Source organism: Acinonyx jubatus, chromosome C2, assembly GCF_027475565.1.
Source record: "Acinonyx jubatus isolate Ajub_Pintada_27869175 chromosome C2, VMU_Ajub_asm_v1.0, whole genome shotgun sequence".
Lineage (NCBI taxonomy): Eukaryota > Metazoa > Chordata > Mammalia > Carnivora > Felidae > Acinonyx > Acinonyx jubatus.
This window is the reverse complement of record NC_069384.1, coordinates 56,873,991-56,889,515: the sequence shown is the minus strand read 5'-3', so window position 1 is coordinate 56,889,515 and position 15,525 is coordinate 56,873,991. Positions and strand designations below refer to the sequence as shown.

The window sequence follows — 15,525 nt, the reverse complement described above, 5'->3', positions numbered from 1 at the left end:
AGGAGTTACTACCAGAGATAAATGTTATATGGTTAACCCATCTATACGGCAGGGCAAATATTTGTTTACCAAGCATTAACTCTTTCTCATCTTCCTGTAAATTGAATTTCTTTCCTTTCAAGTCGCAGATCCCTATCCCCTTCTCTCCTTAGTTCAGATGACATATATACCTCATTTTGCCTATCTTTGGAATTTCCATGTCTGTGTAGACTCCTCACATGTATGCTATTAAATTTTATTTTCTCCTGTTAATCTGTCTCATGTCAATTTGATTCTTAGTCCAGCTACAAGGACCTTTGAGGGGACAGGAATTCTTGCTCCCTGCATGACACTACTCTACCATTTTATGAAACAGAATAAAAAAATATTAAATAAATAATTCATAGCAAATCACAAAATTAGAACCTGGGTTACCCTCCATTTCTTAGAGTTCTCCAAATAAGATTACTGTCTCCAATTATACTTTGGAAAGTAGCTATCACAATACAAGTACTTTTACTGTAGTTCACATTGGTATATTTTATTCTAAATTAAATATTCTTATTAGCTTAGGAAGAATTTTTAGAGGAGGTTAAGATGTAAGAGCCATTTTGATTATGGGAAGAAAGCACTTTGAATTGTAATGATCAGGAATGGAGAAGGAGGCTATTAAAGAACTGGAGAAAAGGCCGGGAATAACAGAGCTGTCACATGTACTAGGGAAATCTCTCAGACCAACGGCAGCCTCAAAATTGGAACAGGTGCACTTACATACTGACATTAGGGCACATATGTGTGAAATCAAGATCATCCTGGAAATTCTGGTATATACTGCTATGCCAATACATAGTTTTGATAATAATCAATAGCCTGAGAGAGTCTCCCCATAGTTTTTTCATGTCAAATGGGTAGTAACAGATATTAGTAAATTAGCCTCTATTGTTAATCTCCATTCTTATTCTTCTTATTCTCTGCTGGGAAGTCAAGAATGTGGCAGGCATCGAGGCCTCACTGGCATTGCACACATCACAATATGAAGGTAGCTGCCTAAAGCAACTTTCCATTTAAGTCAGCTTAATTTAACCAAGGACTCCCATAATTGAATCTACTTTAAAGGAAGAGTCTAAAAAACAGGAAAAAAAAAAATCACTCAGTAGTGCTTACCATAATTCACTGAATGAATGAATGAACATTGTAAGCTTAGGCATAGGGGTAACATTTAACTTAAATAATATAGCATTTACATTATTCTCTCCAAAGTCCATATGGAGCTTTTGCCAATTTTTTATGCGCAACGTATCAAAAGTACTTCAAAAAAAAATTGGGCAGGACTAAAATCAAGACTAGCCAAATTCAAAGTAAAATTAGATTGATAATGTCCATATAAAATTTAATTCACAAGTAATGAAAAAGTCTAGTCTCTGAAAATAACTTAGTTGCTTTGCTCTGAACATTTAAATAACACACTTCCGGGGTGCCAAAAGGCTCAGCTGGTTGAACAACCACCTCTTGATTTGGGGTCAGGTCATGATCCCAGGGTCATGGGATGAGCCCTACATAATGCTCCATGCTGAGCACGGAGCCTGCTTGGGATTCTCTCTCCCTCTGCCCCTCTCCCCTGCTCCCTATTAGAAGTCCTTTTTCTTGCTCTCTTTAAAGAAAAAAAAATGAGTGAATAAAAAACTAAACTAAGCTAAACTGAAATAACTTAGGTCTCTGTCCTGACTTCTATATTTAAAAACGAATCACTTCCAATAAAGGAAATCATGAGCTTTTAAATAAAGGTAACTATTAGGTCCTCTAAAATTTGGGAGGAAATTTCACAGTACTCAGATTAATGCATTTAACTTCAACAGTTCTTTTACTTCTACTTAACTCATGAGTCAATCAAGAGTCACCCCTAATTAAGACTTATAGTTCCCTGATGGCAGTGTGAATTTAACACAGGTCTCAAATAAACCACTCAAGATTTCATGTTCTGATTATATCTCAAGTACGAATAGTCTAAATTTAATTCTTTATAAACCAAGAAAAAAAAATTAAGTAAATCAATGGTTAGGATAATACCTTTTTGCCTGAGTTCCCAAGTAGCATTGAGCCATTAAGAGTTTTTTCCCCCGAAGTTTAGTATTACATCTGAGTTAATGCTTCAGATTTCAACATGGTTTATTAGGTGTTTTAAAAATATTTTGGTGGTAACATTAAAAAGTTAAAGCTCATTTCTAATTACTATGAATTAATAGTGATACTTTTTTGGAAATGCTAAGATACTACAGATTGGTACCTTGTTACATATTTTGCTCAAAAATAATGATGAACTGGCTAAAAATTTTAAAGATGTTTAAAATAAATTTTCTAGGTGTTCTACAGGCGAAAGGATGAGGTGACACTGTATATAAATTATGGTATCTTCCCTGTTTCCCCCCAGATTTCTGCAATTGTCCTCAGCTAGCCTGGGAAACCGATTTCATAAACAATTTCACTACCACAACTCAACAATTACTGAATAGCCCCTGTACAGAGTTTATTAGATCTCAAGAAAGGTTACAAAGACAACAGTAATCATGGTTTTCAATTCTCAAGAGCTTATAATTAGGAAAGTAAAAAAATGGGAGAACCACAAATACACATATTTAAGCAAAGATAGTGATTATATAATTTTTATAAGGAATCAGTTCTTAAAACTCAGCGCTAAGGATTCAAAAGGAAGAAAGAAGATGAGATGTTTATAACATAGAAAGAACCAAGTGGAATTATACTATAAAGTTTTATGAAAAGGTGTGAATTAGATATTCTCCCCTCTGGATTGCTCAGAATATCTTAAAAGGCCAACATTTTAATTCTTTTATTTTAACCATCTACTTTTTTTTTTTTTTTTGGTATTGAATATTGGTGACTAGAATGAAGCCAGTTCTTTTTGATCATTTAAACTGCATAAAGTAATTCAGTCTGTATTAGAAATAGCTCTGAGGGTACTACTATATACCTCAATTTTTTGTTTTTGTTTTCCTTTCTTAAATACAGTCCTAACTCAGGCAGTTCAGCTACAAATCAGATACAGACAGCAATGAGAATCGAGGTCAGAAGTTTTCAAGTCCTTTCTGAAAAATCACATAATTAATACACTGATAGCTAGTGATGCCATTAAAAATACCGAAATGTAATTAAACTCAGAATCTTTATCACTTCGAAATCCTCAATCCAGGTTTTCCAGATCAGTGCTGGTTTACATGTATATAGTAATTCTAAAATAAACAGATTATTTCTACAATTTACAGCAGGTCAAAGTAACTGCATCACAACCTTCTTAATTATAATATTGTTAGATCCCATTTGATTCTACTAAAAATAAGTTAACAGCAAGCATGACTCTAAAATATTTTCCTTTCATGGACCACTTATGCCCCATTTAAAAATTTTTATCAAGCATCTGTGATAATTACTGTTTAATACAGAGATGAAGAGAATATATAAAAAGATAATGGCTACTTAGGTGCTATGGGCCATGAAATACTATTAGAGGAGCCAAGTCTTCCTAGTTTCCACATTCCTGAGATGAGAATTGCTCATACTATGTATTTATCCTGAAGATACTAGCTACTGAAGGAACTCTAGTGACCAAGGAAAACTACTATCTTTAAATTAATTCAATAAATTTTCTAATTGATGATGAAATTTATACAGGAAAAATAAAGTAATGTATCATAAAAATATTTTAACTATTTTAATAACAACTAAAAAAAAAGGAAGTATTACCTCCTCTACCCCATTGCAGAGAGAAAGCATGGTATCACATTGTCATTGCATAAATATTGACTTGATCAAAATTAAGAACTTTTATCTTCAAAAATCAGTTAAGAGAATACCAAGTGAGAGAATGGTGGAAAATATTTCCAAATCACATATCTGATAAAAGACTTGTAAAACTGTCTTATGCCACTCAGGCTGCTACAACAACTTACCATGTTTACTAAGTGGTTTAAAGAACATTTCTTTCACACAGTTCTAGGCTGTGTGAGATTTTAGTTCTTGGTGAAGGCTCTCTTCCTAGTTTGCGGATGACTATCTTTTATCCTCACATACCAGAGAGCAGAGAAAGAAATAGGCTCTCCTCTTATCTCCTCCTATGAGGCACTAATCCCATCATGAGGGTTCTCATTACCTAAAACCTCCCCAAGGCCGCACCTCCAAATACCATCACACTGGGTGTTAGGGTTTCAACATATGAATTTTAGGGGGACAAAAACATGCAGTCCGTAATACAAAATATAGAAAGAACTCTCAAAATTCAACAATAAGAAAATGATCCAATAAAAAAATGAGCAAATATTTGAAGAGAGATTTCACCACAGAAGCTAAATGGATGACAAGTCAGCAATTAAAAAAAAAAAAAAAAAGTTCCACATACGAGTAACTAGGGAGAAAATACAAATTAAAATCAGAATGAAATACACCACACACCTATTAGAACATCTAACATTTTTAAAGTCTGATCATAACATATGGTGGTGAGGGTATGGAGGAACTCATACACTGCTTGTGGGAACACAAATGGTAAAAGCTACTCAGGGTGACAATTTGGCACTTTCTTAAATTATACTTTTTAAGCTACAATTACCACATGACCCATCTGTTCCACACCTAGATGTTTACTCAAGAGAAATGAGAACGTGTATTTACACAAAGACTTATACGTAAGTATTCATAGCAGCATTCCTTATAATAGTCAAAAAATGGAAACAATGCAAATGCCCATCAATAGGTAAATGTAAATAAAATGTAGTATGCCTATAAGGTTTAAAAGGAATGTTTAAAAGGAATAAACTGTTTAAAAGGAATAAACTACTGATCAACACAAGAAGGAACCAGAGATCAGAATCATTGTGGGGAGTGAAAGAAGTGACACCAAACAAACAAACATACCATATGATTCTATTACATAAAATTCAAGAACATGTAAATTAATACATAGAGACAGAAAGTAGATGAGTGTTTGGGTCCTTGGGGAGGTGGAAAGGCAACAGGGGAATGAAGAGAGGGAAACATTATAAAGGGGCATCAGGAAACTTTTGAAAATGATGGATAAATCCATTTTCTTGATTGTGGTGATGTTTTCCCAGTCTGTGTATATGTATGCGTATTTGTGAACTGTGTTTATGTATTATATGTAAAATGTATCAAACTCACACTTTAAATATATGCAGTCTGTTTTATACCAATTATAAAGCTAATAAATTTTAATAAAGTTCTTTTGAAAAAAGGGAAAAAAGAAGGGTGCCTGGGTGGCTCAGTCAGTTAAGCCTCTGACTTCAGCTCAGGTCATGATCTCGCGATTCGTAAGTTCGAGCCCTGCATGGGGCTCTGTGCTGACAGCCCAGAGCCTGGAACTTGCTTAGGATTCTGCGTCTCCCTTTCTCTGCCTCTCCCCTGCTCACAGTCTGTCTCTACCTCAAAAATAAATAAACATTAACAAAATTTTTTTTAATAAATAAATAAGGGAAAAAATATGTCATCATAGGCTTTGTCTATTTGTCACTAAAATATAAGCTCTATAAAGGCAATAATTGTTTCATCTGTCTTATTAACTAGTATTCCCAGTACTGGCACATAAGAAGTACTCAAGAAATACTGGTTTGATAAATGAGTGACAGAGAAAAAATAAAATAGAACTATGAATCAAAACATATAGACACCATACTTTTTAATTTCACTTTGGCCTACTAAATTTATAATAAAAGTATAATAATTTCCAAAAGAAAAATATGCTGAATTTTCATGAATCAGGTACTATTAGTTTTATTCTTCTTCTGAAATAATTTCACTGCTTGATCTCTTTAATATTTTTACACTTGATCTTAGCCAAAAGGCTGAGAAGCAATATCTCTTTAATATTTTTATTAAGAATTACAGTTTCCTTCTTTGGGGGCGCCTGGGTGGCTCAGTCAATTAAGTGGCCGACTTCAGCTCAGGTCATGATCTCGTGGCTCATGAGTTCAAGCCCTGCATTAGGCTCTGTGCTGACAGCTCAGAGCCTGGAGCCTGCTTCGGATTCTGTGTCTCCCTCTCTCTCTCTGCCCCTCCCCTACTCCTGCTCTGTCTCTCCCTCTCTTTCAAAATTAAATAAACATTAAAAAAATTAAAAAAAAAAGAATTACGGTTTCTTTTTTAATAACAGCAAACACATAGTACCTACTATGTGTCAGGCATGTTCTAAGGTTCTATGGTCTAAGGATGCAGCATATGGTAATTTATTAATCCCCATAAAATCTTAAAAGTAGGTTTATCTTTTTCTCATTTATAACAGTGATTAGTAAGAGTTTTTAGTAAAAATATCAATCCTTTATACTTCAAATGTTGCACCTATATTTCCTTTGAATATATTATTTCAATATGATTAGTTTATGTCATTATTTCATCTGAGCTTTGTTGATCACAAAACTTTGTCCCTTCACAGACGAGAACACGGCCCTACAATTCTTTGACTACTTGTCTCAATAATTGCCACTATCTATTAACTGGAGGCAATATGCAAGATGTAAACATTTTGCTACTCAAGGGCAAAACAATGCTAGGAAATACTCAGTATTCATTTACTTGAAGCAGTCCACTCCATCATATAGTTTTCTCTAATTTGGATGAAAAATGTTAATTCTTCTGTCATCTTTCTCCCTTCCTTCTCCCTGACTCCAAAGCCTATAGCTATTGGTAGCATCTGAATATATGTTAAAATATTGAGATCCCGGGAGAAAATCAGACCATCGATGATAATTAACAAAAGGAGCTTATTAAAAAATATTATTGCAAAATGGCAGTTATGTATCAGAAAGATGAGGTTTGAAAGGAAGTAATGAAAATGTCTAAAACTATACAGTAGTAGTAGGTGGACAGGTTCAAAAAAGCCTTAAATGAAATGTGGCATGATTGGTAGCAATTAAGATACCTGGAGGACATATCCAACTCTAGAACTTGCTAACAAGTAGGACCACCATGTTTCTAAAACCACAGTTTGATAACATTTGCTCTAGTCGGAACAACTTTTCATTTTTATCCCATTTTATAATATAAATCAATGGAAATATAAGATTCATCTTCCTAAACTTTCTGTACCACAAATTTAGATATCAAGAAGCAATGTATATATACTACTCATCCTGGAATTAAAAGAAAAAAGTTTCATATCTACTTATAAAATGTTTAAATGGTCATAATTTTGTTCAATAAGCACACAAAAGAATGAGAGTTGCAGGAAAAAAATGGCTTTTTTGACACTTGAAAAGATGATAAAACTCACTAATAACGAGAGTGCAAAATTATAATTTTACATACACACACATTTTTTTACCTATCAGATCACCAATACTCAAGTGGAATACATATGCTGTTGGTAAGGATGTGGAGAAACAGGCACTTTCAAGCATTACTGATTGGAGTACAAAATAGTATAATATTTATAGAGGATAATTTGACAGTATCTATCAAAAGTATAAACACATTTACTATTTGATACAGCAAGACCAATTCTAAAAAATCTATACTGAAGATTATACTTGGGTAGATACAAATATCATATATATAAAGCTATTCATTGCAGCATTATTGGTTTATTAAAATATTTTGACACTACAAACTGTGTAATATATGCAAATTAGAATCTTCTGTAGACATAAAAAAGAATGAGAATGCTCTGCATCCCAATAAAAAAGATCTTCAGTATATCTTAGGAGGAATGGCAAAATATTTAACAGTACATACAGCTACCTTTTATAAAAGAAAAAAAAATGTGTGCATGTATGTTTCCCTGTCTATGCTTAAACAAACCTTATTAAGTCAAACAAGAAATGTATAAAAGTGATTTTCTGTAGGAGGTGTAGGGTAAACAGGAATGGGAATGGGAGGGAGACTTTAGAAAATACCCTTTTACATTTTTTTTGTATGCATTATGTACTCAAAACATAAATAGGAACACTCTTTCCTACCAACACTCTGCCATGAGCATTTATAAAAATTTACTAAAGAATGTGACATATCATAGTGAATTATTGGGGGGAAAATCTTAATTTCCCAAGACAGTAAATTCTGCTGAATTATTACCATAACTGGTTTGACTGATTAACAATATTCCAGGTTAGTAATTCAGGTTTCAACAGATCTCTATTTTCTTATGCTAAAAGGTCACTGAAAGAGGGGAGAAAAAGCACTGCAGAAAAATTAGAAACTACAGAAAAATATAACATAAGACATAATATTCATGGAGAAGTCTACAACATAATCATTGCTAATATTTTAGAATATTGCTATAGAGTCTTGTTCCTGTTATTTTTCATACATGCTATATTGATATCTGGTACACTGATATTAGATATACTGACATTAAATATACTGGAACATAATTATGTCTCTGGGATAGGGTTATTCTAGAATTTGTAACACAAACATGGTCACAGACTGAGAAGAATATAAAGAGGTGTTTGATTCTTCCATTTATTCATTCAAAAAGATTTTGTTCAGTAACTACAACGTGCCAAGCAAGGTGTTATGCACTGGGACTATAGTACTAAGCAAGGGAGACATGATCCCTGCCTTTATATCGCTTAAGGTCTACAGTAGAGGTTCTCAAATTTGGGGCCTCAGGATCCCTCTATACTTTAAAATTTTGAGAACCCAAAGTACTTTCATTTACATGGGTAAGAGCTAACTATATTTATCATCTTAAACATTAAAACTATGAAATTAAAAAAAACATTTTAATGTTTACTTATGTTTGAGAGAGAAAGAGAGAGAGAGAGACAAAGAATGCATGGGAGGGGCAGAAAGAGAGGGAGACACAGAGTCCAAAGCAGGCTCCAGGCTCTGAGCTGTCAGCACAGAGCCTGACACGGAGCTCGAACTCACGAACTGTGAGATCATGACCTGAGCTGAAGTCGGCTGCTTAACCCACTGAGCCACCCAGGTGCCCCAAACTATGAATTTAAAAAAAAAAAAAATTTTTATTAACATTTATTTATTTTTGAGACAGAGAGAGACACAGCATGAACGGGGGAGGGTCAGAGAGAGAGGGAGAGACAGAATCTGAAACAGGCTCCAGGCTCTGAGCTGTCCGCACAGAGCCCGACACGGGGCTCGAACTCACGGACCGCGAGATCATGACCTGAGCCGAATTTGGACGCTCAACCGACTGAGCCACCCAGGGGTCCCCCAAACTATGAAATTTTTAAAAATATTTAATTCATTTAAACAGAATAATAGTATGATACAAATAGCATCTTTTATATGAGCAAATAACCATGTTTTCCAGAACAAAGATAAGCAAGAAGAGTGGCATTTTATTATACTTTTTTACATTTTGCAAATCTTTTTCATATCTGAGTCAAAAGAAGAAAGCTTGATTTTCACATCTGCTATAGCATTTAATCTGTTCCAATAGGTTGTTTGGTTGAAATGCATGAAGAAAAAATGGCCTCACACAGATACACTGCTAGAAAGGGGAGACACACTTCAATACTTCTTTAAGATAATTGAGAAAATTCTCCTTTGATACTATACCAAAACTCAACAACTGGAAGTTTCTTAAGGTTAGTTGCTAGTTGCTATCTGAAACTTTTCATACTCTCCTATATGAAAATCCATACGTTTATCTTATACTTTGGATATTTTATGCATGCATGATTATAACAGCATACATTGGTCATTTGGAAACTATTAGTTCACTAAGTTACACAGATATTCCAAACATTGGTACTTTTCACTATTCAGTATAAAAACAACATTCATTAATTTCCCCACTAATATCAATCCCATGGTTACAGATATAAGTTTTATAAAAATTATAATTTTTACTTGGAACCTCAAATTTCTCATTGGCAACAAATACTGTGAGTTGTTTGCCTTGAGCGACAGGTTCAGTTCATTGATTTGTGAGAAAATATCTGCAAAATTACTCAAGCCTAAATGACCATGGTTTGTTAGCCATTCTTTTAAGTCAAAATGGTGTTCCACAATAAAGGCAGCTAAGTTCAGCCTAAAATTCAGTTACACAAGTACTTATGCATATATACCATTTAATAACACAGAATATTAAGACACATACACACATATTTATATGTGTATATAAGACGAATTTCTTAAATCATGAAAATTGATCTGTGTATTCCAACACCTGAAATACTGTTCATAAAACATTTTCAAGGTTGCTAAAATTAAAAATTTACCAAAGTAATCTGACAGATGGTTAGTTCTACAAATGTGGCTATCAAGGGGTAAAAGAAAATCTCATGATATTTCAAGAGATTAAAAGCTTTCAATAATATGTCAGCATTGTGAAAATAACTTCAAGAGCCACATTCCCTATAATATTCTTGCTTGAATGAAATCCTGTTATGATCCTCAGTAAAGTCAAGTAATAGTATCTATTTCACACAATCTACTAGACCTAACTTTCCAAGAATAAATGTTATTTTAGGCTGAACCACAGAGCATTCTAAAAGATTTATATTTACATCCAGGTTTTTTCCATGTCAGAAATCAAACTGTATTAGTTACATATTTCTTCCTGAAAATGATCCCTTGATCATTTTCGTTGGTTTGGGAAATATTTTTTCACATCAGAGTATACAACTCTTCCAAAACAAGGCTAAAATACAGCATTACTCATAGAACACTAAGTGTTGTCCAAAATTCTTTAATACAAAGAAATTTTATATCAGTGTTCAGTGTTTCATGCTGGATTTGAAGCTGAATGAGATAAAGGAGCCCCCTACAACTATAAACAACACTGGCCACTCTGAAAAATACTGGTCTATAATAGAGTGGGAAAGCAATTTCTAGACCACTATGTATTCTATGATCACATTTGTGTTTAAAAAAAAAAGGCAAAACAAACCTAGCTATAGATGTAAATATGGATGATACACCCATGAAAATAAATTCATGGAAAAAAGTCTGGGAGAATATTTAAATTCGTAACAATGGTGATAGCTGGAGAAGGAAATTATATACTTGGTGATGGAGTAATAAAAAAGAACTTTCACAGCTGACTATAAATTTCTGTAGTATTTGTTTTTGTTGTTCTAAGAACATACTTACGGATTACCTATATAATGTTCATAAAACATAATGAAAAGGTAAAATATACTTTAAAGCCATTAATTAATATTTCTTTCCCAAATGAAGACTCAACTTCTGCAGGATTATTACCTAATACATGACAAGCTGGGGATATTTCTCAATTACTCCTTGCTTCAGGTAAGATATTCTTTTTTATTTCCCTCATACTTATGCATGCCTCCATGCATCTTCTCTGCAGTAACGGTTCCCACCCAAGGACACTGCCTCTTCACAATACCAGGCCTCATTCTCCTAACATACATCGAAAGGAAACCTTCCCCAGGATGAGTGTTGGTACTATTACCACAAAAGCAACACAAGGTGTACAAATGTGGGTACTGAGGAGGTGTCTCTTTCTGTGGTTTCCCAAGAGTAGAACACTGATGGGTAGAATAAATGAGACTGTCTTCCTTAAAGCCATGGAGGCATTCGGGAGCCTGGCCTAGGTGACTAGGTCCCTAGGCCTGTTTGGGAAGGCTGAGGGCTAATGACTTCAAGCAGGAATTACCTCATCACTTTAAAGCAGACAAGACACCCAGAGAAGTGGAACATTCCCAAGGCATTTAGTATTGCAACATGCTATCACTGTATGAAACTGATCAGATAGTAATTACACACTTACAGATTTCTTGGTAACCAGGACACGGCTCTGTGTATTTTACATTTTGATATCACAGCATTAATTAAAACACAAACAGCCACATAATTAACATATAGACATTATAATGCGTGAATCGTACAAGTTATCTGATGGATAATGATTTTAGCCTAAATTATTTTTTTTAAAGATTTTTGTTTTGTTTTGTTCTTGAGAGAGAGCGCATGCGCATGAGTGGGGTAAGGGCAGAGAGAGAGGGAGAGAGAATCTTTTAAGCAGGCTCCACACTTAGCTCAGAGCTCGATGCAGGGCTCAGTCTCATGACTGTGAGATCATGACCTACGCCCAAATCAAGAGTCAGATGCTTAATGACTGAGCCACTCAGGTGCCCCAGCCTAAATTATTCTTAAAAGCTTTATAGAATTGGGGAGTTATTTCATCTCCAATTCAAGTTCTAACTCTCTTAAGCAAAATTACAGCAACTAGTTCACCCTCGGCAATAGTTTGTAGAATCAGTTTTATAGCTAGAAGATGGAAACAGTCACATTTTTTACCTGCTCAATTTCACAGATGAGGAAAAAGTCACAATGTTACCACATAGTCTCCGACTCCCAAAGTCCAATGTTTGTTATTCATTGCAGGTGCTTTCCCTTCAATCTTCTTTCTAAACTTCCCGTTACTTTTCCACTATAACTTCATTTCCACCTAGGTTTATGCTTTTGAGTATGCAATTTACTACAAATCAAATTATTCTAATCACCAAGTGAGTAATTTCATCACCTGCTTCATAACTTCTACCTCAAAAAGCCAGGAAGCATTCCCTAATTCCAAGGACACTAAAAACTATAGTTTCTAGCACTGTCAACTCAAATCATCCAAGAAAAATCTTCCTTTTGTGTTTATTTGGAAACAACTACAGATATAAAAGTCATATTTTTTAAACTAAAACCCGGGACCCATGATGACCTAAACCCAATATTTTTTCCAATTTATAAGCTTTTGTAAATATTTAATTTGAAGATATTAAATAATAACAACTTATATAATCAACTGGTTTTATAGACAAGAACTAAATTATGCGTAGTTAGGGTTGTCCTAGAAAATTACTAACCATGTTCTTAAAAAATTCCCAAAACCTAATCTGGAAATCTTCTGGTTAATTACTAGGTTTGTGAAGGGAAGAAGACAGCTGCCTTTCTGTAGCAGTTAGCAAGAGCTCTAGCTAAATATTTTGTTGACATTTCACAGTACTTGTCAAATTCATTTCTTCCCCAAAAGAGATGTGAGCTTACACTCTACATGGAAACAAGAGGTCTGGGAAGATAGCATGTCTTCACCCAAAGACCCCAAACTTGTGTGTGACAACAAACCTGGTGCCCACTGGCAATGAGTGCACATGCCAGGGAATGCTCCTCCCTGCCCCCATGCTCAGGCAGTAGACTGAACATGTGGTCAACTAAGACACAGAAGATAAGAACATCTTAGTACCTGTGCTGAACTGAGCACAGAAAGCTGAGAACATCTTAACAGATACATTCCCTTGGAATTTTTCCACCAAATTAAATTAATTGGTGGGCAAATAATTTGCTTTATTCCAGCTGAAGACAGAAACATATTTTAGGGGAAAAATATTATAGAATGTTTCCACAGGGAATAAAACCCCAATATAGGGTCAGGGTCCCAATCGGTTACTTGGATGCTAGATGGAAAAAAACAAAACCAGAACAACTAACACTAAGAATAAAAATATTCAAATACCCGATGATTTCAACTTTCCCAAGGACAGCCTATTAATCTACGTAGAGAGTATGAGATAGACGCATTTAATTGATACTTTCACATGAATTATTGTAAACTGATCCCAAAAGAAAATTTAAAATGATCATAAACTTAATGTGGGGACCAATATTCATATCCAGAACTTTAAACTGGAATATAAACCTTTTGTTGCTAAATAAAGGAACGCTAAAATTTAGATTTTGAGTATACTGAAACAAAAGTGAAATACATACTCCAAGGATTAAAAGCTCTTCATCATATCCTAGCAAAGACATTCGATTTTTCTCTTATTTTATATAAAGATGCATACTTTACAATGAATATGCATGTCAATAAACTATTAACAATAAATCTTTGGGCATAAGCTTTTAGTAAAAATCTGTACTCCTAATAAAGTGTTGATTTGTCTTATCTACACTGGCTATACCGTCGTTTCTTACCAATTTGTAGGCAAAATTTGATGCTTTAAATGTTGCAGAGAAATGATTATGTATTACTATGCTACATTTATCATATAATGACTAAATAATATCAAATAATATACATTGCTTAGTGTTTTTTATTTCATTTTATTTTAAGTGTAATCAGGAACACATACCTGATATAGAAGGTCTTTTTGAGGCAAAGGGGGAGATCGTTCTTCATACATAGGAGGTGGTTTATGTGTGGGTGGAAGGTCGATCCTGCATTAAAAATGTTAAAACATGTGATTGCAACATTTAGCAAAAACAAAACAAACAAATAAAAACAAGGGAGGGGAAGGGGCTATCAAGGTTCTCTTAATTTTTGAGGATATTTTCCTCACACTAATATTTATATTAGTGTATATGCTTAATTCAGTTGTTATATTTTATCATACAGGGAGGAAAAAACCAGGTTTTAAAGGTTCCAATGTTTAAAACTCATCTAATTGATTCATTTGAAGAAGGAAACTCAAATGGAAGCATTTTTTGAAAATTATTACTAAGCAAGTGACCTAATCCATGACCAATTTACTTAAGTATTGCATGTTTTTCCATCTCACTATATTATTATATTACTACACCTACCATCGTATTAAACATAGTCAAACATGTGCAATGGAAGGCAAAATGTCATAAAATTGAAAAAATTGTATCTTAAAATGATAATGAAAACACTTTTACATTTTTGAAATACTTTCAAAACTAATTTTTAAGTGTGTGTCTGTTGGTTGGTTTATTTTAGAGAGAAAGAGAGAGAGTAAGGGAGGGGCAGAGAGAATCCCAGGCAGGCTCCACACAGTCAGTGCAGAGCCCAACGCGGGGCTCGAACCCACAAACTGTGAGATCACAATCACAGCTGAAATCAAAAGTTGGTCACTTAACTGACTGAGCCACCAAGGTTCCCCATCAAAACTAATTTTCAAAAGCCATGGTCACTCTTAGAATATTCATCATGTAAATTAGAATTCTGAATCTAAAGACCATTATAAATCTTGTCACCTGAAATAAACCAAGGTGCCATTACATCCTTAGGGAATGTATTTTTGCCAAAATAACCCATTTTTAAAAACCTGTATCTTCATGTATTTAAGCATTGTTGTCACAATACAAATAGAATATATCTTGTGGCTCTCTGCATTTTAGGAAATAATTTTTTTATCTATTCTCATACTTTTGAAGTTCACAGATAACTAATTTACAGTAATTATGATTATTAAGTCAAACAAAAATGTTACCTATAGTAAAAAATAAAGAGAATGAAATCCATAGAGGCCAAAGCAATTACAAATTCTCTGTGGTCTAATAGCTTCTCAATGTGGACATGAAATAACATTTTAAATGAACAGAATTCAAACAACAAATAAAGATTATGTTTTGAAATTACACAAAAGCCTGAGATAATTTGGGAGCTAAAATAAAGTTAACCAAATGCTAGTTACTCTTGAAATATTAAAGAACTATAAATGTTATTGGAACTATAAATTATTATAACTATGAACATTAAAGAACCAGTGATATAGGTGTTCACTAAAAAGGTACTTTACAGTCCTTTAAAAGTAATTATTTCTTTTCATGTCATGAAAATCACAGCCAAGTCATAGC

At 33.8% G+C, this 15,525-nt stretch overlaps 1 protein-coding gene across 1 annotated transcript in view; it reads right to left on the bottom strand.

Annotated features, from left to right (window-relative positions):
- NECTIN3 (nectin cell adhesion molecule 3) overlaps positions 1–15,525 on the bottom strand; it is a 126,675-nt gene that overhangs the window by 36,810 nt on the left and 74,340 nt on the right. The window contains exon 7 of the mRNA XM_027077684.2: positions 14,058–14,142. Coding sequence (XP_026933485.1) covers positions 14,058–14,142 — 85 coding nt within the window. The remainder of the gene's footprint in view (positions 1–14,057; positions 14,143–15,525) is intronic.